Source organism: Leptonotus elevatus, chromosome 13, assembly GCF_054856555.1.
Source record: "Leptonotus elevatus isolate MCC_2025b chromosome 13, RoL_Lele_1.0, whole genome shotgun sequence".
Classification (NCBI taxonomy): domain Eukaryota; kingdom Metazoa; phylum Chordata; class Actinopteri; order Syngnathiformes; family Syngnathidae; genus Leptonotus; species Leptonotus elevatus.
In genome coordinates, this window is record NC_141251.1 from 14,137,241 (window position 1) to 14,162,952 (window position 25,712).

The 25,712-nt window shown below is 40.0% G+C and overlaps 1 protein-coding gene across 1 annotated transcript in view; it reads left to right on the forward strand.

Annotated features, from left to right (window-relative positions):
* Positions 1–25,712, forward strand: part of LOC147163918 (uncharacterized) — a 150,721-nt gene that overhangs the window by 120,316 nt on the left and 4,693 nt on the right. The window contains exons 6-10 of the mRNA XM_086092196.1: positions 156–212; positions 6,946–6,984; positions 7,395–7,439; positions 8,117–8,248; positions 9,834–9,902. Coding sequence (XP_085948322.1) covers positions 156–212; positions 6,946–6,984; positions 7,395–7,439; positions 8,117–8,248; positions 9,834–9,902 — 342 coding nt within the window. The remainder of the gene's footprint in view (positions 1–155; positions 213–6,945; positions 6,985–7,394; positions 7,440–8,116; positions 8,249–9,833; positions 9,903–25,712) is intronic.

Genomic DNA, 25,712 nt, shown 5'->3' on the forward strand with positions numbered 1-25,712 from the left:
ACTCCTCCCTTACAATTTTGTACTGGGGTCAGACTTGAGAGAATAGCCAAGTTGGAATACTAAATCTGATTCCATCATGCATTGTCTCTTATCGAGCACTCAGATGATTTGACAATCTGTTATTCTTGTGTCACTAAATCGTTGTTTTCTTGCAGATAACATATCACCGTCTACAAAGTCAACAGCCATGGATGACAACGACAATAACAGAGGTTTGTGTAAAGCATCCACAAAATGATGTCCGTTAGTTGGTTGGATATTGCTCACGATATAACGGGTATAACGATACGGTGTAACAATGCGATACGTACTGTATCCCAATACATGGCCTTCAAGGTGTCGCGTATCCCGCTACGTTCCATAACGTTACATACAGTTTTATGAAAACACTCACATTCGTATAGTCAAATGATATTTTTACTATGATGGATGGCAAAACTGTTTTCTTCTTCGAAAATTAGCAGCACTTTCCGGTTTACCCACGGCGCCGTGCCTGGTCGAAATATGTGCGCACTACATAGCAAGGAACAAGCTAGCTTTATGCATGAATGAATGTGCAATATTGATTCTGACGCCTTCGTATCGATACGTGTAACAATATATTCCTGTATCGATATATTTTTTAGGACACCCCTAGCTGTATCACAACATTTCCAGAGAAAAATGCTCAACTTTGATTTAACAGTTTATTATTTTGACCGTAGTTTGGAATGATGTAGACCTGCGCGACAACATGGTAACCGCTGACCAGTGAATGAATACGAATGCTTATTTTGTATCTGATACTAACAGTGACTCATCACTGCCATGTTTACAATAAATAAAAAAATTGACTAGTCATGGTCAGCACTCCCAAGTGTTCCTAAGTTGCTCCTTGGGCAAAAGATTGGTCCTTTTCAAATGAATGTTTTCTGGGAGGCAAACTTGTTTAAGAAGCCATTATCTGGCTATTCTGCACTTTCAGCCCCTTTGGATGTGTAATATTGAAACAATTATAGGCTTCTCCGATACGATGGACCAAAGATAATTAGATTTTTACACTGGAGGGTGTTAGTAGGCAATTAAAATGGTACACCATCCATTTGTCTTCAAGCTTAAAGGTTGCAGGGAATTTTTAAAGATAGCAGTCATGGTTGTTTTCCCCGGGGAAACGGCTCATCTCGCTGATTGCGGAAGGCTGGACTAGATAGCGCAGTCACTTCAAGGGCGTCAATAATTCTGTGTTTTTTAAACAAAGCGCGCTTTTGCTGCATTTCTGCCTGCCTGCATTTCAATCTGCCTGTTCAGCATACATTCCTATATAATCTTGCAGCGGCAATTCAAAATGATTCGCAAATTCAATCAGCAGCATTAGGAGGGCATAAGTATTTTGTAATAATCTTTATAAATCCTAATTTATCAGGCCTGGCAGCTTAATAGTAACTAATCCATTCACAAAAGGCCCCGGCACAGCTTTCGAGCATGGGAACACTCAGTCCTTGAGACAACCTCTTTTACAGGAGGGGAATGAAATGATTTTGTAGTGCCTCCACTGTAAAGGTTAGGTGTGGATGCAGCGCATGGTGGAGGTGGGTTGGGGGGTGTTGGGGGGGGGGGGATGAATTAATCATAGAAAACACTCGGATGTCACCGATAGCGCAGAGTGCAGGATACGCACATTAAGGAAAAAGCAACAAAAAAAACTAGCGCATATCAGCAATGTGATATTCATAGTTCAAGATCCTTGAGCGTCTCGCACAACCACCAAATGCTTCCATTGAAAATGGAATGCACTTTATCTTGAGGGCTACATATCGGTCGCTGTTCATATGTGGAGCACTTGTTGGAATAAATTACACTCTGTTGCAGTGTTGGGTGGAATGTGCCTGTCAATATATCTCAGTGTGATGCATCACACTCCTCGGGGGACTTCATGCTCCCCACGCCACGGGTCAGCCGTGAGAGGCTTTTAGCCGTCGTGCAGATGAAAGGAAAACATTAAGGTTGCTTCCAGTGCGCTTTCTTTATAAAAATAAAAAAAATACACTGGCTAGTGGAGGGACACATAATAGTAATAATAACAAGGACTATTATTACTGCAAGAAGGTACAACGTTGTGAGAGGGAGGAAACGCAAAGGAAGCAAGCATCAGCTTCTAAACGAATGCTCTCCCTGTTCTCACAAGTTTAGTTGCAAATAATAAATTAAGCACTGTATTATGCTCTCACTTTACTATTTTGCAGCAGCATTAGCCAAAAGCAACAAAAGAAGCATGTTTGGTTCTTCCTACAGGTACAATCTGTTAACTGTTAATAATGATGGAGACTTAAAGTAGCACTAAGGAACTTTTCAACCCTAATAAAACATTTGCATAACTCTTCTGATGAAACATCGACTTAAAACTAGTTGAATGGTACCTTTGTCATGGCCTGAGGGGGTCTGTATAATTGTTACTGGCACTAAGCAACTTTGAGGAGGATGGAAGGAACACTGCCACACAAAAAAACTACAAATGTGAATTGACTGCTTTATGGCAAAATGTCACTTCCCCCTTTCCCCATTCATCACATAGACGGAAGTCAGTTTGAATGTCGACGCACAATTACAACTGCAAAGTTTTGTCTGAGAAGACAAAAAAGAAAGCTATCCGGATGAAAGGGGACAGTTAAGGATCAACGTTGGTCCGGCTTTCACTCGCTGACGTGAGCTCAAAAACGACGTAATGGCGCTTGTCCTCATGGGAAATGTGGTCTTCCTTCAGGCATAATATTACCGCTTTTGTCCATATGGGGTCACCATAATCAACGTAAACTAAAAGTTCCTTAGTGTTGCTTTAAAAAGGGCACATGAAATGCATGGGCAGGCCCAATTAGTATTACTGCCTTACAAAAAGTACAAACTTCGTCCCTCATATTTAATGCGTACCATACCAGGTCAATAGTCTTGAATGCCCTTTGTGACAACAGCTGACAATTATTACCATAGACAACATTTACAGTACATTTTGTATACTGTATCAAAGTATCGGAACTTGCAACGCAGCTGATGCCAGTTTGGCTGCCCTCTTGTGGCCGTTTTATGATCAAGAATTAGTACTCGTACTGGTAAAAGTGGTATCAAACATTCCAAACTATCATTCTGACTCAATTCTACGAGTATCATTTGCCAGCTTTAACACGATGGCCACCTCCAATATGGCCGACGGGCTGCTTAGAATGCAGCGGGAAGTCAAAGTTAAAAAAAGGAAAAGAAAATGTAATAATCATTTTAGATGTCTAAAGGGTTTGTGGCTTTTGTGTGTTTTTATGCAGTCTAAATGCGGAATGCATGAATGTCCTAAAGCTGCAATCATTTGTTGACATCTCGACTTATGGTATCGGCCGATACTGCAAAGCTGGGTATCGGTATCAGGGGCCAAAAAACGGTATCGGAACAACACTACTAATATCAGAAATAAAGGTCCAAAAATGTACTGAGACATCACCTGAGTTGGAAAGCAGCCCCACAGTGTTTACTTTTTGGCAGGGCGGTATTAGTGAGATTTAGTGGGTGTCACAGGGCACAATAAAATGTGAACCTTTAGCCAGGAATCAATGTCTTGCTGAAAGTGTTTATCTGGGTTGCTAAGGTTTCTGGTAAAGAGGCGAGAAGCAAAGCGGAATGGTGGTGAGTGTGGACCGAATGTAGAGATAAATAACACTGAGAGGGCCAACACTCAGCCACTCCAAGACGATGATGCGGACAAACACGAGCAAAAAATTTTTGAATGTGAGCTTTTGGTCATCCCAGCGGCCTTCTTGCGCGTGCCTCATGAATTTTTCCTTTTCTTTGCTCCAGTTGGCTTTAATAGGAGGGGTGGATGAGAGGGCAGTGGAAAGAATGTGTGATTTTCATTTATTGCCGAGTATGAGCTCCATCCAGATATCCACTCTAGTCAAGAAGGGAAGGTTGCATATCAACTTTTAAATCATTTATGTCCTTGTAATACTTAACCCTGTTGTTGTCATAAATAAATCATCCACGTGCCTTTAAGACATTTTTTTTTTAACAAAACTGCGTGGACATTCACTTAAAACAATACGACATTAACAAACAGTATTTAAAAAATATATCATCATTAATACTAAGTGTAGAAGTGCGGGTTTGAGCTGAGAGCCATTTTGTTTGTCGTTGCTGACCAGTAGTGAAGTATGTTGGACCTGCATTCACAATGAAAAGGGGCTTAAGTCCACTTGAAGTTGGCAAGAACGCTTGTGACAATGCTGCCACCTGCTGTTTGTAACGCATGAGTGAGTTGTGTTTTGGGGGGTGGTGTCATTGTGGAAAGACATTCTTCAAATGGTCCTAATCTTGGAGCCATTATAAATCACAGCTGCCCTACATAAGATGTTGTCACCGTGTGTGTGCGAGGCATTCTTTATTGTAGATTAAGCATTCTTATTCTCAATAAGCTCAGTATAAATGATCAAATTATGTGGGGGGGAGTTGCATTCGGCCCCTTTACACATCTGACATGTTGTTGTTTGGGATCACTATTTATAATTATGACAGTCATTCATTCGGGTGGGGGGGGGGGGGGGGGGTGACCTCAGCCTTCATCTTCACCTGCTTTTCCCACTGAGGTATTCCTTGTGGCCCTCTCGGTAAGACTCCATCTCCAAATGTCAGTCATGATTAATAGAAAGGATTGTCATCGATGGCGTGTCACCACTATTCGGCGTGATGGGCAGAGGCACTTCAGATAAACATGCAGCCATGCTACAACCAGACTTTTTTCCCTTTAATAGAGGCTGGCGTTTTTATTGTTCAGAGTGCATGGCAAAATTGCGCAGATATGGAAAATGGTTTCTCTGTGCGGCTTGTTAAAAAAAAGCAATTATAGAAGCTGCACAATAGCCATTGTGTGAAACATGTTCTCTTATTGGTGTCATGGCTTTCATTTACAGACTTTGCCAAATGTCATTGGTGGACATGCAGTGTGTGCACGTGCTAGAGAGCATGTGTAAAAGTGGTTGTCAATTGCATTCATTTAATGTTACAAATAAGAGGTGACCTTAGTTCCTTAGTGAGTCCAAACTATAGTGAAGGTTGTCAGTCATTAGTTGAACCAATATTAATTGTCCAATCATTAATTAAGCAGGATTTCCGTGGGTCATTAAAAAGCATTAAAAGTCGTTAAATGAAGGAAGCTAAAATACAGGCCTTAAATGAAAATTTTTAAATACAGTTGTTGTTCATGCTTTATTTCATCTTGCAAACGAGTCACTATAACACAATTTAGCACTAAATATGATGCAAATATATGTATTTGTGGGGACTGGTGACTAGACTAGTTGTAATTCACGATGAACAAATTGGCCTGGAGTTGCTTCATGTTCCAAATAACAATTGCTCCGAATTTGAAAAGAAAATGTATTGTTCCTGTCACCAACATCCAACATGAAACACTAATGCCACCTAGAGGCATTACCTCATCACAAATATATGACTCATAACTGTTAACTGTAACTAAGAATTACTATAGAATTACTGTATCAATGAGATAGAAAGATACAACCACGTGTGTATTTGGTAACCATATTTGCCCACTTGTATGTTAATTAACTAGTGTTTGAAAAACTTGAAAGCTATTGCATTGTACATTTTGAATAAATATACAGTGTGATTAATTTACAGTTAATCATCCTGAGTTAGCTATAGAAATCATGCATTAAAATTGTTATAGACTGACACCCCTAATATATAAACAATATATTCAGTACGACACGGGCATTAAATTAGTTTTCAGTTTAAAAAGCATTAAATTAGATTTGATGATACCTGCAGAAACCCCTGTTAAAGTAGCAGACAAAGCCAATTGCTTTAAAATGATGCATGAAAAAATACTAGGGATATTCGATACCCCTTTTTTTTTAACCGATACCAGTACAAGTACTCAACTCTTGAGTAGTCACTGGCACTTTTGATACATAAAGCTAAAAACAAAGACAAAACAACCTATTACCCCAATATAGAATTTTCCTTAAAATTGCATGAAATTAATGGCAATTTTCTATTAATTTGGTCCATTCGTTTATAAAAATACATATTTACTTTAGTTCATTTTGCATAGAACACACAATAAAATGAATTTGAGTAAATACAATGAAACTAATATTTCAGTGGCCAGAAAAAGTCCCTAAATGCTTTTAGTTCCTTATCATAAAACAGCCACAAGAGGCCAACATCGCGAGTACCCTACCAATACCATGAAGTACCTGCGGGTATCGGTCTGATACCGACACCTAGTGACGGCACTCAAAATTCTGAGCATGAGAATAAGAAAAATATATTTGGCAGTCAAAAGTTTGACGCATCCCAAGAGCTGCATCACTCAGTGTGTTCTATACTTAAAAGTAAAAATAAAAAATAAACTCATGTTGCCTGTGATTGAGTGGCAACCAGTGTTTGGGTTAGTCTGCTTTTTGCTTGAAGTCAGCTGGGTTCGGCTCCAGCTCCCTGCGACCCTCAACAGGAAAATCCATATAGAAAATAGATGGATGGATGGATGATGAAATAATAATGCATTTACAGTACACTTGAATGGTGATGGAGTAAAAGTATTATAAATAGAAACACATAAGTAATTTAACTCCACTACAAAAGTCAAATCAAAATGATTATTTTATGTAGTTATTATACTCCCTGTTGTGCCACAGCAAATGGGGAGACTATATGTGAAAGACAAAACAAATTTGAATTTGTTGAGCTGAAAGAATGGAAAACCTCACATTGTTCAAAAAAGGGTCCTGTGTATACGGCCCCGAGACGAAAGAAACACACGCTAAAATGAAGCTTTATGATTTGTTTTCGAGGTTCATGATTCTGCTGTATATGAATCATTCATCACTAGAAAATGTAGTATGTTTAGTTTTTCATGATATGAGTTCTGGTGTTGAAGTGACGAACATTTGCTCTCCTTTCTAGGAAAAGAAGAAGCAGGTGATGAAAACAAGGCTGACAATGGTAATGTCACTTTACGGCTCATTAACATGCTCACAGCCCCTTGGCTCCGCCACTGTTTCTTGGGTGTCATTTGTCATCAAAAATTGAATGCACTATTCGCTCCTCTTCGGTCTTTCCATCCCACATGCCAACACTACAACAACAACAAAAAGTTCTCTTTTCACAGACGCGTGGAACAAAGAACCCCTCAATTATGTATGGCTTTGGAAGTGACATTATTTTCCCCTTTCTTTTTGTCGCTTAATTTATGCATGCCTTTGTGGTTCCATTGCTCTCGCGCTGCAGTACAAAGACAAAGCGACATAAAGCAATGGAATAAAAAAAGGTGTTTTAGTTGATATCGAAAGGAGAGACATTTTGACTCTGGGCGTAAATATTTTTGACTTTTTTTTTGAACTCCTTGCTTCTAGATGCGGAAGCGGTTGAAGACGTGGTGATGGAGAGTCAGAACCCAGGTATGGTACACTTGCAAACGACGTCTATGTGGTCATGTTGAGATGATCAGACATTTTGGAAGTGCAGGAGTTAATCACACACAAAGGAAATCCTAAAACAGGCTTGAGTGAATTCATTTAGTCTCTTTGTTTGTGTGTTGTAAAAGGACAACTGAACTGAGAGCATGAATTATTTCTTTTAGTCTGATTATGAACTTTTCCACCTCCTTGTGTCATTAACATTCAGGATTTGCATTGCTGTCAGGGAGCAGCGCCTTGAATCTCTTCTTTTATGTAAATTCTATTCCATTGACAACATTTTGACAGATGGAGCGGCCATAGCGTCTCCAAGGGTGAATTTTGTAGATTTTCGATAAATGTGTTGTGCTAAATGCATCCCTGGCTTGCTAACCAAGGCATTCAATCTTTAATTAACCTTCTCGTGAGACACTAACAGAAAAGTAGGAGCAACAATGAGGAAAAATGCATAAAACAACAGCAGTAGGCTAATGCAGAAAGAAAAACGAAAATTCTGGGCACTTCTCATTATGATCCTTTTTTAGTTAGCTACTAGTTTTTCCAACTCTTTAAAATCGTTTAAACACTTTGCATCATTGTTTGAATACTTGACTCACATGAAATCTTTAATCACAACTTTCATGTTTTTTTTTATTTTTTTCGTTTTTTTGCTGGTCAAGATGAAGATTTGAGCCTTGAGGAGCCGAATCCGGATGAAAACAACAGTCAAGACAAATGTGAAGATATTGGAACTGAACACAATGAACATCAAGAAACAGTCACTCAAAACGAGGATCAAGATGAAGACAAAGGTACACAACCGCCCTTGCATCCATCCATGCATGTTACTGCATATAGTGCTTGTCCGTGCAGGTTTCAGCTTACCTGCTAGGAATAGCATATATGCCTATCCAGCACGAGATGTAACTTAACCAAATATTACCACACAAACAAATTAAACAGTCCAAAGAACTACATAGACCATAATGCTTTGCCCCGCTGAGCCAATCGGAGCTCATGACAATCTAATGACTGGCCAAGCCTATTTCGTCGTTCCTTGCAAAAAACACACTATTTTACTTCTTTTTTTTTTCAACCTGAGCTTTTATACATTACCATGAGTTATTTTGTATCGCCATCCTCTCCACAATATTGGGATAATAATCGGATTGTGAGGTTCATATCTTATCATGATGTTTAGGCTGCGTTCACACTGCAGGCAAATGCGACCCAGATCGGATTTTTTTTGCCCAAATGCGACCTGTGTCGGAACGGCTCAATTCCGATTTTTTTCATATTCAACCTGGGTCACTTTCATATGTGGTCTTAGATCGGATATGTATCCGAATTTTTGCAATGCGTCGGCAGTCTAAACGGCCAGGTCGCATATATCCAACGTCATCAAAATTCCAATATGCGCTCCACGCGAGCGGGGGGAGAAGCTTGATTTATGCTTGACGCATTTGCAAAGTCCGCACGGCTCGGGAGACGTACGTGAATCGGAAAAGTTGTTTCGAGTAACAGTTGTGACTTTATATTTGACTTTAATTTAATTCTACTTAAAACATGAAGTATAAAGATGACATTTGTGGTGGTGATATTAGCAATTTAGCCATGCAGCCGGCTCATTTATTACGCGCGGCAATGACGTGACGTCATCGTTGGGGAGAAGAAAAAAAGGAGAGGTCTCCGTGAGATGAGGCTCTCGAACAGGCTCGCCCCATTTTCACAAAATATTATTTCTACCTCCTCCCGCATCACTCCTCTGTAGATATGAGATGGTAAAAATATGATAAAAGTCCGTGACCCTGACACGCTGCTGGACCATACGTCTTTACTTCCGCAAACACAGCGTTGTGAGTGACGTATCTTCTTCTGTGCATTCGGGTCACTTTGGGGACGCATTAGGTCGCAATTAATAGGTCATTAGAACGCATAATCCCAAAAATCTGATTTCACACAAAAATTCGGAATTGAGCATTAAGACCTGCAGCGTGAACGTAGCCTTCGATATCATTACATCCCTATCCAGGACATATCCTGTACTGTTTTGTCAGCCAATTGCAAGGCATGTAACGTATAGTCAAATCATCTTTCACACTCACGCATACGGACAATTTATAGTCTTAATGTAACGCAACATGCATGTTTCTGGAATGTGAATGGAAGCTTCAGGATGAAACCCTATGCAAAAACAGCGGAAATGAGATTTGAATCCAGTAAGGCGGATGTGCAAACCACTATTTATATATTAGCTGTGTTAGTATTACAATATTTGATTCCAGACAAGATCTTTTTGCAGCCTCACAGGTATGACAACCTCTCCCCAAAGACACTTCCGGTAACATGAATAAAAGACCTACAAGACCATTGTTTGCTTTCTTCTTCTTTTTTCAGCAGAAGAGGAGCCAACTGCTGCAAAGACAGAAGAAAAAGAAACAGACACATCCACTGTAGAGATGGAAGGTAAAATATCTATCCTTCCATTTAAAGTGTTTGCAATGTGGTCATTTCATTGCTGCTTCAGTTTGGTGTGGAAATATTGTGGTGCGGAAGCAGCAGTGCCCTAATTGTATTTAGTCCACGTAGCTACAAATTAAGCTTTGTCTAAATTGAGTGTGGCTTTTGTGACCACTATTGCATTAAGACACCGGTCTAAGTCACACTCTCATTTTCTCTCTCGCCATTTGGCCTTCTCTTTGAGTGACGTTCAATTAATTTAGGGTGAGAGTGAACCTTCCAGATAGATCTTCCTGAGAGAGGCTTCTCCATCCGCTCTGAAAAGCCATCGGAATACGTCCCGTAAACACTACAAGCCTGTCCATCAGTGGCAAGCCGCACTCCACCACGTTGATTGTGTCGCGCCGGTGCCTGCCACTGTCTGTCACTGTCAAGGGTTACTATGGGATGGCTGTGGCAGAGCGGTAAACAGGGGTGTCATTCATGATTGCAGGCAGATTACATTTTGTGCCAAAGAGCGAGCTTCTCCGGGATATCATAAGTGCAAACTGTCGCTGATCTTGATTCTCACTCATAGCTGAGCTTAGCCAAGCTTATCGCTTGAGCAAATAGTTCCAGAGCAAATACATTTGATTAAAATAATATCTGCAATAAGGCTCCTTGCTCATGGCCATAGAGTGTAGATCTTAGTCTTTAGATGGAGTCATAAAATGGTCCAGAATGATGTGAGGAATGAGGAGCAATGAATCAAACTGCGGGGGGGAAACCTCCCAGGTTTTACATCCTTTCCAGCATGCTGGTTGACTTCTGATTTGTTAATAGCCATCCATTTTCTGTAGCGCTGAAAATGTGCACGGTTACAGTGAACTGGAGCCTATCCCAGCTGACTTGGGATGAAATGCCATCTGTACCCTCAACTGCTCGACCGTCAATCATAGGGCACGTGTTGCGTTGAGACACAGAGAACCTTTTACGATCGCATTCGCACAGTCACTGAGTGGGAATTGAAGACAAGGGAACTTTGTGCAAAAAGAAGTTAAGAACCGTATTTAAAATAACCAATCATAATATTCAGCTTTTTGTGACTGCTGACCGGTCATCACTGCGAGGGCTGGCTGAAAAAGCTATACCACTTCTATATGCTGACAGTGCTAACCTAACACACAATAAATATCCTATAATTTATAAGGGCAGATGTATATCACACACGTGACTGAAGTATGGCCCAAATTATATTTTTATTATGCTGCATGGCGAAAAAAGTTTTTTTTTCTTCGAATGTTGAGCAGCACTTCTGGAAACGTTATGAATGAACAATTCTGACACCTCTGTGCCGATATATGGATTGGCGAGGCCTGCAACAATATATTCCCGTATCGATTTTTTTGAGCACACCCTTAGTCACTGGTTAGCTCTATTTCTTATATAGTATAGTGGTCGAGGGCCAACACATACCGGATGGCCAAGTGCATCACAGCACAAAAAATGAAAAAAATGCTTAAAAATAGTCTGTCACTGTCTCCACAACACTTTTGGCATGTTTTCAGCAATTATCAGGGATGGCACTGTGCAAAAGGGGGCTACAGCCTCGTCAGAAATCTGTGTCGCCCAATTAACTCATTTACTCCCAAAAATGTATAAATGTGTTCTATTTTAAATGTTTTAAGCGTCCCAAAGACATATTTATACGTTGTTTTTGTTTTTTTAATGCCAGAGCATACAGAAGGCTTTGATGCAGCCTCTCAACTGCGAAGAACCGTTAAAGAAATGGTAACTTTTACACAAACGGCCAGCAGGTGGCAGATGAGCAAAAGAGATGAAACAGGGCCTTGTTAAAAAAAAAACTCAATTACTCAGAATTCTAAATAATTTGTGAATAATGATGAAACTTAGCTATATTCTAATGCTAATTGCTGCAAAACGGAAACAGATAGAGATATATTTTTTTTTCCTGATGAAAGAAGAGACTTTAATATTCCTTTCGGTAGGTTCCATGTTTTTATAGCAATAGAACACAATATTCTGTGGGCATTGCAAAATCAGTCAAAATCCAATAAAACAGCCGAGAGTGAAGGAGATTGCTTCTGTGAAAATGGCTGGGAGTGAATGAGTTAAGATCATACAGCATTTTATATGATATTCTAAATGTATTTATAAATATTTCCCCAGCCCTACTATCGATCAAGTCCCTCTTAAGCTGCACCTGGTACTGTGGAACCTCAATTTAATGGATCTGAAACCAATGGATTCTGGATCCTTTTTGCGCTATTCAACATGGCCAATAGAGGTCGCTAAACTAAAACGCGTAACACTTGGTCGTAATTTGGCACCTTTTCAAAATGACCTATGTGGTCGTATTTATTGGAGGACTGTCTCTCGCAGGTTGTGGCGCAGTTGTCACACAGCAGATTAGAGCGGGCTAACAGACGTGCTGATATGGCGGCCATATTGGCAGGGGCAATCAAGGTCATGGAAAGCATGGACATTAGCTTAGCAACACCGCAAGCATGCAGCTCAAAAGGAGCGTGTCGTATCTGTTCATATTTCTATCTGCTGGAGCGAGTGCTTGTCATGTAGTATGTGTCTTAAACATGCTATTTTTTGGTACAGTAATGGTATAATGGTAATGGTATCCAATCGTTAACGGAGCTGAAATAACGAAACGTGCTAATCTGTACTATAGTAGCCCTATTTTTTTGTGCATTTCTCACATGTTATTGAAGTGTTTTGCTGAGTAAGTTAGTTGAGTTCACTGTTTTAGTGTCAATGGGAAAATTGCAACTTTCGGCACTTAAGCTGTGTAAGCATTCACGTGTTTGTTCCTTATTTGTTTAAACACATCATAGCAATAGCTGCTATTGATGTGTACAAGGCATTGATCACACTTTGCAAAGTGTGTTATAGACATTTCAAATACCTCCTTTTGCGTTTTTCACATTTAGATCCACTCCCTCTTAACACCCTGCTGTTCTCACATAGCTCACGATTGCACATATGCTAGCGCGTATCACAGCTAAGAAGTTCAGTCCCAGCTTGCCTACACTTAAGACCGTGGGGTGACAAAAGCTTCCTGTTCATTTTCACCCTTGTCACTCCTTGAACCTGTGATCAAATCTGAACGGCTTGTTTGCTTATTTTAGATGCAGATGTTGGATGCAGATTTGCTACGGATGTTTTTTGAGTTTATTTTATTAGCACGTAGCATTTGACGTTGGCACGACAAGACTTTTAATATATATATATATAAGGATGGATGGATGGATGGATAGAGATATAGATGGTGATATTGATGGATAGATGGATAGATAGTTGAGCAGAAAGAGCCTAATTTAATGTCAGCAATATGAATGACCAAACAGGCATAATACAACAAGGCACAGTACGTAATGTGGAGATTTTATAGTGTGATAAAATATTCATATGGAAGAGAGATATGTAAGGTGGTGGGCAGAGGAAATATTTTGTATTTTAAATTGGGGGTGCGTGCTACATTACTTGAATTATATGTATTCAATATCACCTTCCGCATGCAGGTAATGAGATTCTTAGCTCGATATTTGTGGTTAGAAAGGCTCACCAAATTGAATCAGAATCCAATCATCCTTTATTTATGAATATTCATAACATACTTTAAAAAGAGAATTGGAGGGCTGCATCCTTATTGCCTATCTCTTCAGCCTTGTTCTGCTGAATTGTGAGTGGGCACCTGCTTCAATAAGCGCATGGAACACCCATAAATTAAAGTAAGACGCTCTTTGCCTTGAGCAAGGAATAAATAAATGTGAGTTGAGAACAGAAATTGTTTTTCCTTCATGCACTGTGATTCTCTGCTAGGAGTCAATAGCAATTGTCTTTGTTTCGAAAGTAAGATTTAATGGCAGCACAGATTCAATCCTCGTGTGTATACATATGCCATTATCATTCTTTTGAGTCAAATTTTAACAAGTTTCTCCCCTCCATATTTGAATGATGATCATTGGAAAATACAAACAAGTTTTGTACTTTACAAGCTTTTTTCTCTTCTACCTGATAGTTTTTCCTAATGCACCGCTGAACAGTTTACCGTTTTGTTTTTGTTAATCCTCCTAAAAAATATGCACCACACAGTCAACACAGCCGTTATGTCTGAATACTAAAAGTAGGAATATTTTACTCTCTTTTTATTTAATGAATGATATTCACCTTACCTTTTGTATATTCCAGAATGGTTGTTTTTTTCTACATTTCTTTTCTTCCTTTCTTTTAGTGGTAATTTATTGTTATTAATTTTTTGGTCTTCGAAACACGTTTTGACCTCCGGCAAACTTGCTTTCTCGCAATTTTGCTTCATATTTCATAAGCGTCCATACAATTTAGTAGTTCACCGTATTTCATGTAGGAAGATAGCGGCATACTGTTACGTATGTTGTGTTACGTGAAGTTATGTCGAATATTTATGAATGAAGAAAGCTATCTAGTTTTATACTTGAGTAAATTGTGTTTTACAATTCACAGTCTGTTGCCAAATGGGTCTCCATTGTAGAGTGATGTCACATTGAAGTCGGTCAGTGAAGTCGGGGTCTTTTTTTTTTTCCAACTTCGCAAGTGGGATTTCCGAGTTCAAGGGGGCGTTCCCGTACACACTTCCTGGTTTGATGTCGGAAAAGTCCGACTTCCCACTTTTCTTGAATGCAGCATTATATATGAATGGGCTATCAATGGGTCCCTCACAGCTGAAGCCAGATAGCAGCCATATTGTGTTGCCACTTTTAATAACAACTTTTTTTTTCTCTGAAAACACTTATCAGTGCATGCTTTACGACGGGATGCGTGCATGGCGTAATGAGAGGTTAGGTTCACATTTCACAGCTTTTTTTTTTCTTGACGGGCTTTACTTTAATTTGATTGTTGATGGTTCTGACAACATGATTTAGACAAATCTTTGAGTAGCGCCTCGAGTTATATTATATAATATATTATATTAGAGAAAATTAAAATCATTCTTAGTGATGATAAGTGCATGTTGTGATTCTGTATGCTATACACGGTGGCATTCTTGCTGTAGAGAAAATAATGTGAAAAAATCGCAGAGAAATCAATGTATTCAAATTAGACGAGCTTACCGTAGCAACGTAAGATGGCTTCACTTATCCCGACGTCGAGTAAGGTGCATTTTTAGTCCATTCTGTCAGGATCTAGAAATTCAAAGAAGAGAAAATTGCCATTTATTTAATATGCTATATTGGGATAAATAGTTCAGACAGAAAAAAAAGTGCTATTGAACATCCATATTACATACATTGTATAAAACTACCAGATATTAACATAAATGCCTAGCCACGCACATAACATGACATCACACACATAATGTCGACATGGTTAGGACCTCAAAGCTAGCTACACGCCATTCCATTCTTTTAAAGGCCTTGGCAAGGTTGTGACTTGGTGCATTAGAATTAGACAAGCAGGAAACAGTCTGTGAAGTCAGACATGAGGGGTCCCGCAGAGGAGATGGTGAGGAAGAGGATGGAGACAAAGACACACCCAGTAGGCCATCGCAACAAAACACAACAGTGAGGCACAACAGTTACATCAGCCTTGAGGGTCCTTGTGACATTTTTTTCCCCTTTCTCTCTTGCATGTATTGTGTTGCGCTCGTCATTATCCATACACATAAACACAGTGTGCTGTTTCCAGTTACCGCAATGCCTTGATTACATGACAGACGCCTGTCTTATGTGTGGACAGTGACAGATTCATTTAGCACGGTCACTCTCCTATCAGATCTCATTGTAATGGCAGTGAGCACAAAACACACTCACTTTCGTCATGTGGTTATTTCTCTTCCTTGTAAAATGCCTTCACACAATAAAGGAGTGCATCAAAAATAAAAAGGAGGGACCATAAATCTGCCTCTAACCATTATGAGAATCACTTTTATTCTTTAGTCAGCTACTGTTATGTGAGAGGTGATATTGATTGATTCAGTTTATATTTGACTCGTTCCGTGCTAACATTTAGAACAACAAGCTGACATAAAAAGCTCTCCGGAAATCCAGCAGGCTTGTTATTGATGTTAAGGTACACTCAACTGTGGCAGCCCAATGAGTGTGTTTGGCTGCTCTTATTCTCACACAAAGAGATCTTCCTGTTTTACAGGGAGACCATATTTTGTTTTCATTTGATTTGTTAGAAGAAGAAAAAAGCACAAGGGGGTGTTTCAATAACATTCGTACTTGAATGGCCTTTTACATGGCATAAATGCCAAAACAACATGATTAAAGTGCCCTGGGGTCCCTTTAAAGCAGATTAAAATAGAAGTAAAAACATAGATACAAAAAAAAAAACGTGTAACTTTCAGTCCTCCTGATGTGCTTTCTCATAGCTTTTTTTTAAAAATAAAAAGTTGTTACATTTGTAGCATAATCTCCGCTGTTGACCAAGAATCATGACTGCTTCATGAGCTGATTTTGTCCCAAAAAATATAATGTCCCAATCTATCAAATCAAATTACCATGTGGATCATACGTCTCAAGGAATTACATAGATCCTAATTTAATTATCCTTGCTCATTATTTATCTCAAAAGTAGATTTGTTTACCGAAGCATTTTGGGGATTGCTCATGTAAATGTACCGTTTTATGAACAACATAACACTGATGATGTAACTCCTAGAGAGCGGCATGGTCTTTCTTATGGTTCCAATGGCTAAGAGTTATTGGCATACAGTGAACTTTGGGCATAATATTACAGTATATAGTGCTTCACTCCTCAGGGAGGCAGCCACTGCTGCCTGATGGCACGAGTCTGCCCGCGTGTTGTGTAGCTTTTTACGCTCTCACACTCTTTAAAGTTCTGGAAGAGAAGCTCTGCTGGGGCATCTTGAGCACGGAGACAAGCCATAGTTCTTATCTTTCTGCGTGTTTATGCAGCATTGAATTCCATTTGGCTCGGCTCCTCATTCTAAACTCTCTCTGCCGCGTGTTGTGTTCACTTGTTATGCTAATTTGGCCAAGCTGGGTTTGAAACTGGGACTATTTTATGCTTTTCAAAATGTAGAAATCCTATCTCACTCTGTTGAAATCATGCGTAGCTGTGGTTATTTATGTAGAGATAGAGAACAGACGCTCATAGTGAACAAATTGTAAGGGATGTTTGGTCAGCTCTCTAGCCTTGGACACGGGACGGGTCACGTTGGCTGCAGCCTTTTTCTATTTCCCTTTTGAAGCTTCTCTTCTAATCAGCACTCTTATCTCTATTCATCTGTTTTCTTCACAAAAACGCCAAATGAATAAACTCTGAGCAGAGTGAGAATTTATCAGCCGGCGAGAGATGCATCAGATGTGTGCTTGAAACGTCTGGATCACATCTTTGTCATTCTCCAGCATGCGCGTGTGTGCGCGCGCACACGCGCGCGCACACACATCCACTCTAAAAGCCAACACAAGCCCAAGACGGCATCTGAGTGATGTCTATATGGGCTGCCTGTCTGCTGGAGGCAGTGGGAAAGAATTGATGGAGCTGCTGCTTCAGATGGGAAAAGAAGTAAACCCCAAGTGAGATGCTGACTGACAACTGTTGTCTTTGGGAATAAAAGATCACAGTCAACATGATCAATTTGTCATTCTTTGGATTAAAAATGGCGTAACGTTTTTAAACACAAGCACTCTTCATGTCCTCGTTCACTTGGAAAGCTCAGCATTTGAGAATAGTGCAAAAGACTAGGACTAAGAATGTACAAAGAATACCGAACACTAAGGTTGAGCCAAAATAAAAGTGTTGGTGTTGACAGTCTTACATATGAATATCTGTAAGGGCAAGATAGAATATGATTTGCAGCTCGTGTCTCCCATGTTTGTGCAGTTTGTTGTGACGCGACTAAGTGTGTCACTGTGGGCGTGTGTGCTGGATGGATTCTAACAAAGGCGCTATGAATATGCATGTTGGTGGCACTGTTAGCGCGTGGTTAGCTGTCTTGAAGTTCCTCCCTCCTCCCGTACGTGAAAATAATCCTGTTAGAAAAGTGGCTAAGTTTGCAACACTGACTAAACTATACGTTGTTAAACAAAGAACAATGACAATTCCTCTTCCCAAATAGCGAAAAGCTAGCGAAAAGATGGTCGTTATATTTAATAGACAATATAAGAAATGAATGGATGTATAGACTGTTTGTTGGCTTCACACATTATTTATGACCTGAAAAAAGAACAGCTAAGAGCCAATCGGCACTTTTGGATCTTTTCCAGAATATAACCCCAAATGGGCTTCATGGTTAAACCTGTGAAATGTTCTCATTCCTAAGCATGTTTTGTAGTGTAATGGGGCACATCACACTGCTGAGAGAGGCCAATGCCGTCAGGTTTTCCGTGATTTACCTAGTGTGAAACAATATTTAATTCAATACACCTGACTATCAAGTGCCAACGTCTCCCCAGTGAGAATTGCTCTGAGCGTAACAGTCTCCACCAGCTTGCCACCTTCTCCTGTGCATCCTGGTGCCATCTGTTCCCCAGGTAAACACTGCACAACACACACACACAGCAGCCTCTTCAAGTCCCGTTGAAGAAAATGGTTATTCATCGGCGCTATTTCTCTCATAATGCAGTTGATATGCTTGTACATACCCATTGGTGACAGCTTATTCTCGCCAGAGATTTTTCAAGGAAATGGGATACAGTGGACTCTGAGAGCTTGAATCATAATATATTCAAACAGTCCAAATTATCATCCACAACTGGAACAATTTGGTGCCAGGGTAAGCAATGTACAGTTTGTCATGTTAGCCATAAAGTAATGCTTCATTGTTAGCACATTAACCAATAACCAAAATAGCCAAAAGTGGCTCAAACAAGCTTGGCTAATGCTAATTAGGCTAGCTACAGGTTATGTACACCAGGGTTAGAGGTTTGCTTTTTAGTGATTGTATTGCAATAATACAGTTATATTAGCCAGATCATCCGGCAAACTTGTCTGAAATTTAAATCAGTGAACTTGAAAGACAGGACGAACAATATATGCCAAAGTTTCCCCTAAAATAGTCAAACTTGGAAGTTACTTTAACTTCAATTTAAGTGTATTTTCTTTGTGTCAGTTTGATATGGTGGATGTAACCTTCAAATGCACACTGTTCTCCAAAATGTGATAAATCTCCAGAGAGTGCAGACAGACGCGTCATGTTGGTTCTGAAATCTTGATGGACAGACAAAATATGAATTGGCTCGCTGTAAAAGTCATTGTCATGCTGCGCGCACATCAATTGTAAGAACGGAAGTGTTCTCTTGCCGTCTATAATATACCACTTGCTGACAGCTGCCACCGTAACAAGATAGTCAATGTTATTCATTGTCTGTGGTTTTAATATCATAGCTGTTTAGTGCATGTTTCTCTTGAGGTCTGCCAATTAAGCTGCCCTATTGCTGACCTTTGCGGTGATGGGCAGGACTCGACCAGCACTCCTGCTTTTTACTGCAGTCGAGACCAGCACTTTGATGACGCTGACTGCTTCATTGCATGATTTCCTGTGGAAAGCCAGGAGCTGCCCAGAGGAGGCATCACCCGGTAACTGCAAATGAAGGCCTGCGCTGCAGCCTCTTGTCACACATACAAACATTCCCTGTTTCCACATTCATCCCTGTGGTGCGTTCGATTAATGTAGTGCAAGTTTTGCATTACCTCTGTGTCACATTAAGCATCACCCAGACCGTCACTGGATTGATATAGCAAGCCACAATCGGGTTTGAAGACAAGCATTGAGCTTCCTGCAGCAAGTGTGGTTAAAAGTGTAAAGATTATGTAAAGTTATTCAGCAAGTGATGAGAGAGGAGCAGGCCACCACTGACAGCAGGTATGTAGGTCACACAGGGGGAGGCCTCTTTTGCATTCTCCCCCTTCTGTGTCTATTTTTGTGTCATCTCCACCACCTCTTAGTTCTTCACTTAATCAGGTATTCACTTATGGCTTCTCATCTCTGCCGAACTCGTATGTTCATTTCATCCTCTACTCTTCTCACACTGTTCGGACTACAGATTAAAAATGACTAGAAAGCCAGTAGAGATGCTTTATCAAAAGTTCATGAATGGTCATTTTTTCCTTATTATTTGGCAGCATATGTTGACAACTTTGTCTTTTCTTCTGCCATCAAATCATCGGCACTTTCTCTGTGCTTTCGCTCAACCCAAAGCAGATGGTGTCTGTCCCATCGTCTTTCACTCATTCCAATGACACATCTTGTCAAGCAAGGCCCAAGCCCTCGTAATGAATTTTCCTCTTCAGTCTGTTTAGAGCACCCTAACCCAATGCGGAACCGCAACAAAACAGTCGCTAGAGCAAGGTTACCCAAACCCAAAAGGAAGCACAATGTTACTCATGTTCACAACGCTTTGGCCATTCTTATGGAAAAGAAAGGCTTGAATATCAACGAAACCTCTTGTCTTCTAAGGAGGATAGCAAAGAGAGGGTCAGTCACAAGGTTTACAAAGCAGGCTTGTTTTCATCTCCTGAGCCTGTAGGTCACAGCTCAGTGCTCCTTAATTGGCTCAGATTGTCAGACAGTGTTCCATCTTAAAGCAAAGAAATCTCCCGCGATGAAACGTTTACCCCCCTCGGACACGAGCTATTTTCCACCCTCTTGTTTTGAGAGCAAAGGCTCATACAGCTAAGCTATTTGCACGAGCTTCAACAACAAATGTAACATTAACATATGAAAATGGGCTTCTTTCCACATTTACCAGCTCATTAATTCTTTTTGTTGGGAACTTGTTGAGGCTCACCAGTTCTTGTTTCGCTTTAGGTGGAAGATGTATTTAATTATCTTTGCATTTGGGCATATCAGGCCCTTAGCTATTCATCCATGCAAAGTTTTTAATGAGGTTTTTTTTTTTCATGCTTGTTTAATATACATAGCCTTGGACAGACCAGGACCAAGTTACTCATAGGCCACCCACTTGGTGTTTGGAATTTCATTCTTTTCAGCCATTGCAAGCAACGAAAATCCTCTGACGCTGACCTTGACATTTTTCTCACTTATTCTCTCAAAATGAATTGCTGTTGGGCAAGCAATGGCCTTCCATCTCCTTAAAAAAAATTTGCAAAACTTTAAGCTCTTCACCAGATAATCAGCTTAAGAAATTGCAGCAATGAAAGTGATTCAGTCCATAATTGATTTTCATATGTGATCTGGTCCGTTTCTGGTACTTAAGGTTGAAGAAATAGCTGCTGTAATGAAAGCTTTCTGCTTACATTGAGCCCTTCACTCAGGTTATGTGCATTAGACTGTCAGCAGCTGGTTACACATTTGATCAAGCTGGGACCAAAGCTCCTTCTCTGACATAAATAAATAGAAGTTCCTTTGAGGGAAGATACTCACCAACTTTCTTTTCTTTTTTTCTTTTTTTCTTTTTTTTAACCTTTGCCTCTTTTCAAGAAATGAGGTGGTTGAATCCCAACCATCTGACTGTGAAAAGTCAGATGGCTGTGGAACAAAAGAAAGCTTCAGTAGTTGCCAACGATTCTGTCTGGAACTTTGAGCAGAATCTAACTCCATTGTGAGCTGACAAGGCCTGAATGACGAAGAAGTGGTGATCACTATGCTTAAGTGGCAGGGGCCCAATAGATCCAGCTTTAGTCATGTTTTCCATTTGCTGATCGGAAAGTTATGATTGAGTCCTTAAAATTTTGACTAGCATCAATGGCCGTGGCAGTGGTGGATGGAGCAGATGTGGGATCCTGGTACTTTGGGTCGCAAAGTCGTACACTACAGTATCTCCTCCTTCTGTTTTGCTCTTTTTTTGCAAGGATCTTATGAGTTCTGGTTATTGATGGTTATTTTGATTTCACTCTGTGTAACTTGTGGTTCAAGTGTTTCAGGAAGTTGTTCCTCAACAGGTTGCCGTATTGTCAGATCAAAGAGTTGCTTGTCATATTTTCTCCATTTATTCTTATTTGGTCTTCTACCCTTTGACCTAATCAGCTTCAAACAGCACCGTCTTATTGTCATCTTTGAAAGCAGTTCTGGGTTGTGATCATTTTCCACTAATCTGCCCAATGAGCTGGTAAATATGTTTTGTGTTTCCAGACCTGCATGACTGATTTGCCTCTCCACTCAACCTAGCCAATCAATTGCTTTTGCTTGCCGACATTTTGTCTTGATGGGTTTGCACAAGTTTCTGTATTCTGCACCTTTTAAGTTCTGTGTATCAGATCTTGGCAAGGTTTTGTATCAGTGGTTTTTCTGCCTTTCTCACAACTGAATAGTGTTCTTTCTTTGCTGAGGTAGTAGCTGACATGGCAGGATCTTGCAAGTGCTCCATTTTTAAGTTTGGGCAGCTTGGTATGCAGCTTTTGTCTTGTTCTAGCTACCACCACATAATTTCATCCACACTAGCTGGTCTGATCACAGTACCCAGCTCTATTACACCGCTTGGTGGCAAGGAGATCAATTCGTTTTTTTCCCGTTGGCATCCAGGTGAGCACCTTCCATCTATGTTGAAAGCAGGTTTTCACAGCAACTATCTTATTACTCAACAAGTCAATAATTAGTTGCCCCCAGTCGCGATCTTCTCCATGACCTGACCATACTTTTGTCAATCATTCTTTGGGTATTCATCTACTACTATTTGCAGCGTTGCATATACTGCAAGTACATCACCATCCTCGGCTTCCTCTGTTGCCACGTAGTCCTGGGCTAGCTCATCGATTGTTACTTTGTATTAAAACGAAGAGTAATAATTGTCTTAGGTATTGGTTGGACTTTTAGTACAGTTTTGGCAACCCAGTACAGCTTTGGTAATCGTTAGTGCTTCAAGGAAACCCACACCTCTTTGAACTTTCTCTTTCCCTATGTACAAGACATTCATCCATTTGTGTTCACCCCTGCCGGCCCAAGTAGGTCCAAATGCAAGCTTTTTGCCTCCATAAAAATCCATTGTAATTTACCACAATCATGCAAGGTACATTTCAGTCATTTCATGGTGCCATAATCAGATAATGCTGACCCCTGCCAGTAGTTTCCAGAGAATTGTCACAAACATGCCTCTCAGTTGAATTTGTCATGTGCCTCAGATCTCATCTTTGGTATTGGTTTCTCCCCATAGGCTCGAGGAAAGGGGTCAGCCCTTGGAGGTCTTAATCCCTGTCTCCATAACATCTTTCACACACGTGAATTATAGGATAAATAATCCGCTGGAGTGTCAAAATGCTCCAGAGCCAGATAACTGGAACCACCATCACTCCTCTTCACTAAACGTACACCGACTGCTGATGTTGGTGCACCCCTTCAATAATGAAAGGTCCTCTCAAACACAACTCTTATAGACCACTGAGTTTTATGGTGCAGACCAACCCAATCACTTTATTTAGTATGTACTAGTAACGGCTTCTTGTGTGCCTTTTTTAATTCTAGTCTGGGACTGACTAACCCTACACACAGCTTCTCTACCCTGCCTGGATGAAGTTTAACGGGTTTGAGAGGGCATAGTAATCGGTTAAGTTAACCTTTCTATGTTTATCTTTGACATCTCTGGCTATGTACCTACTAATGCTGCAGATGGAAGGTGGGGTGGTGGTAATGTTCTGCTTGTCTGCATATGAGGATGACTTGAATACAGCTCTCCTTCCACGACTTTGTCTTGCACGCACTTGAGCTACTGATTGATTTTCTATCGTGGTTGTTTTTAAATGAGCATCTAACTGTTCCTACTCAAGTCGCTCATCTTTGTGGATTTTGTGTTTATTATGTCTGTCAGCAGAGCCCCGGATTAACTCAAATTATTTCTCTATGCATACTGGTAATTTGCATTCCAAAAAGGAAAAAGCGAGACACTTTCAAGTACCCCTCAGGGTCCGTGGTCGTAGTGTTTGGAACCGCTAGTGTAAGCGGTCTCGCTTCCTGCTGAGGGAGTCAATTCTGCCTACTGTTTTTCTACTTTCGTTATCTGCCCTCGGTGGAGTGGGCCTTTCCTTCACTAGAACCTTGACAGAGGACTGTTTTTCTCTCCCTCCTATCTTGTTTACGTGTTTACCACAATCCACACACCCTCTCCCTTAAAAGATGGCTTCACTACTGTCAGCACACATGGGAGTGAACTTGTAATAAATTCAGACTAATGTTGCCTTGAGAGGGCCGCATTCATAGGACCAGAATGAAATTGTGACATTTGTTGCTTTCTTTGGATCACTAATTGATAGTATAGAAGGAGTTTATATTACAGCAGTATTGTGTGTGCTGAAACAAAGCAGCAAAGGAGCTTCTGGAATGAGGCCAGCGATTCACTGAGCTCCTGCTGCTGCACACAATGCTGTTGCTATGATGCTATGCTAGCCTGGCTAATAAGGCAATCTTGACAGAAGTTCTCTTCCCACACGCGCAATATCCTCATTCCACCATCAGCTTGAACACCAGCATCTGGTGTAAAGAGTCAATGTGTGGAGTTAATAGGAAAAAAAACTAAATGGGTACCATTAATAATTCATCATGACTATTGAGTGAGTTTGGTTGATTCTCATGTATACAACCTGTGAACATATTAACATTTTTGACAGCAATCTTTGAGGTACATTTTAAGTAATTCTCCTGTGATATATATTCATAAGCATCAACTGGGTATTGTTTGACACTCTTCAAAGAAGTATTGATTTAACAGTAGTTTTGTTTTTCTGACTGTAGTTGCCAGTGGTTTAGAACTAAAAAGCCTCAGGTCTGTTTCTTACGGTATTTCTGGTATTATATTTCATCAGTGAAATAGAAAAAAAAACATTCAAATAGAACATTTAAAAAATTTGTATTGATATTAGTATGTACACAAATGTTCCCATTTACTGTGTTCAGGATGCACGTTCATATTGAAAAACGGACTTAGTCTTTTGACTCTTTCTTGTGTCACTTCCTCTCACAATATACCCTCTTAGCAAATGGCTAAAAAGCAGTGCTGTGGTTTATGGTATACAGTGTATACTTCTTTTTCAGTCAGCATTGTGTATACCAACTCCTAATTTACTATACCAAGAAAAGCAGCCATTCAAATACGGTGCTGAGCTGTGTCTGCGACCCAGAATTTTTAGCTCACGTAAAGCGCTCTGAGCTCCCAAAATGGTAGTTGATATTGCCTAAAACAATATTGAGGCCCTTTTTGACTTTTTTGGTTCATTGTTTACTAAATATTGTTTTATAAATTGTATATATTGATATGCATGTATCATGATAAATCCATTTCATATTCATTCAGGCTGCTTGTGTTGCTAGTAAAAACTGCAAAGTGTGCCTAATCAAGTCATAATATGATTGACCTAATTTGATTATTGTATAAATGATGAATTATGTTTGTTTTTAAACAACATTTTTCTGGACTTCCTAAAATTTGTGAGTATACCCACTTCTCCAGGGACCACTACACTATGTCTACTAAATGCCCGTTTTATTGTTTTGGGCTTAACTGCAAACAAAAAAAAGTATGTGTTAAAATTAAACCTCTAGCTGTAATTGGTGCTTGCATAGACACTTATTGTTTTTTTTTCCGTTTTTTTTTTTTACCTCGTCTAACCTCTTTTAGGCATTGACGCTTCATTTCTAAAACCTCAGCACTTAACTTGGTTTGTAGATGCTTATATCCCCTCAGGGCAATTCTGTGCCTTTGAGAGGAATCGCACACACACACACAAAGTCTGAGACTGTTGTTGCTTCATCCTTCCTACCGTTAGACTAACAGGGATTAGAAACTTCACTTCAGATAGTTGCATCAGATAAAAATCCATTCTGTTTTTGGGGAAACTATTTTTGAGTCAGCATAAGATAGCTGGAATCCGAAGATTTGCAGCGAATAGAAAGGCTGAATGTCAAACAGT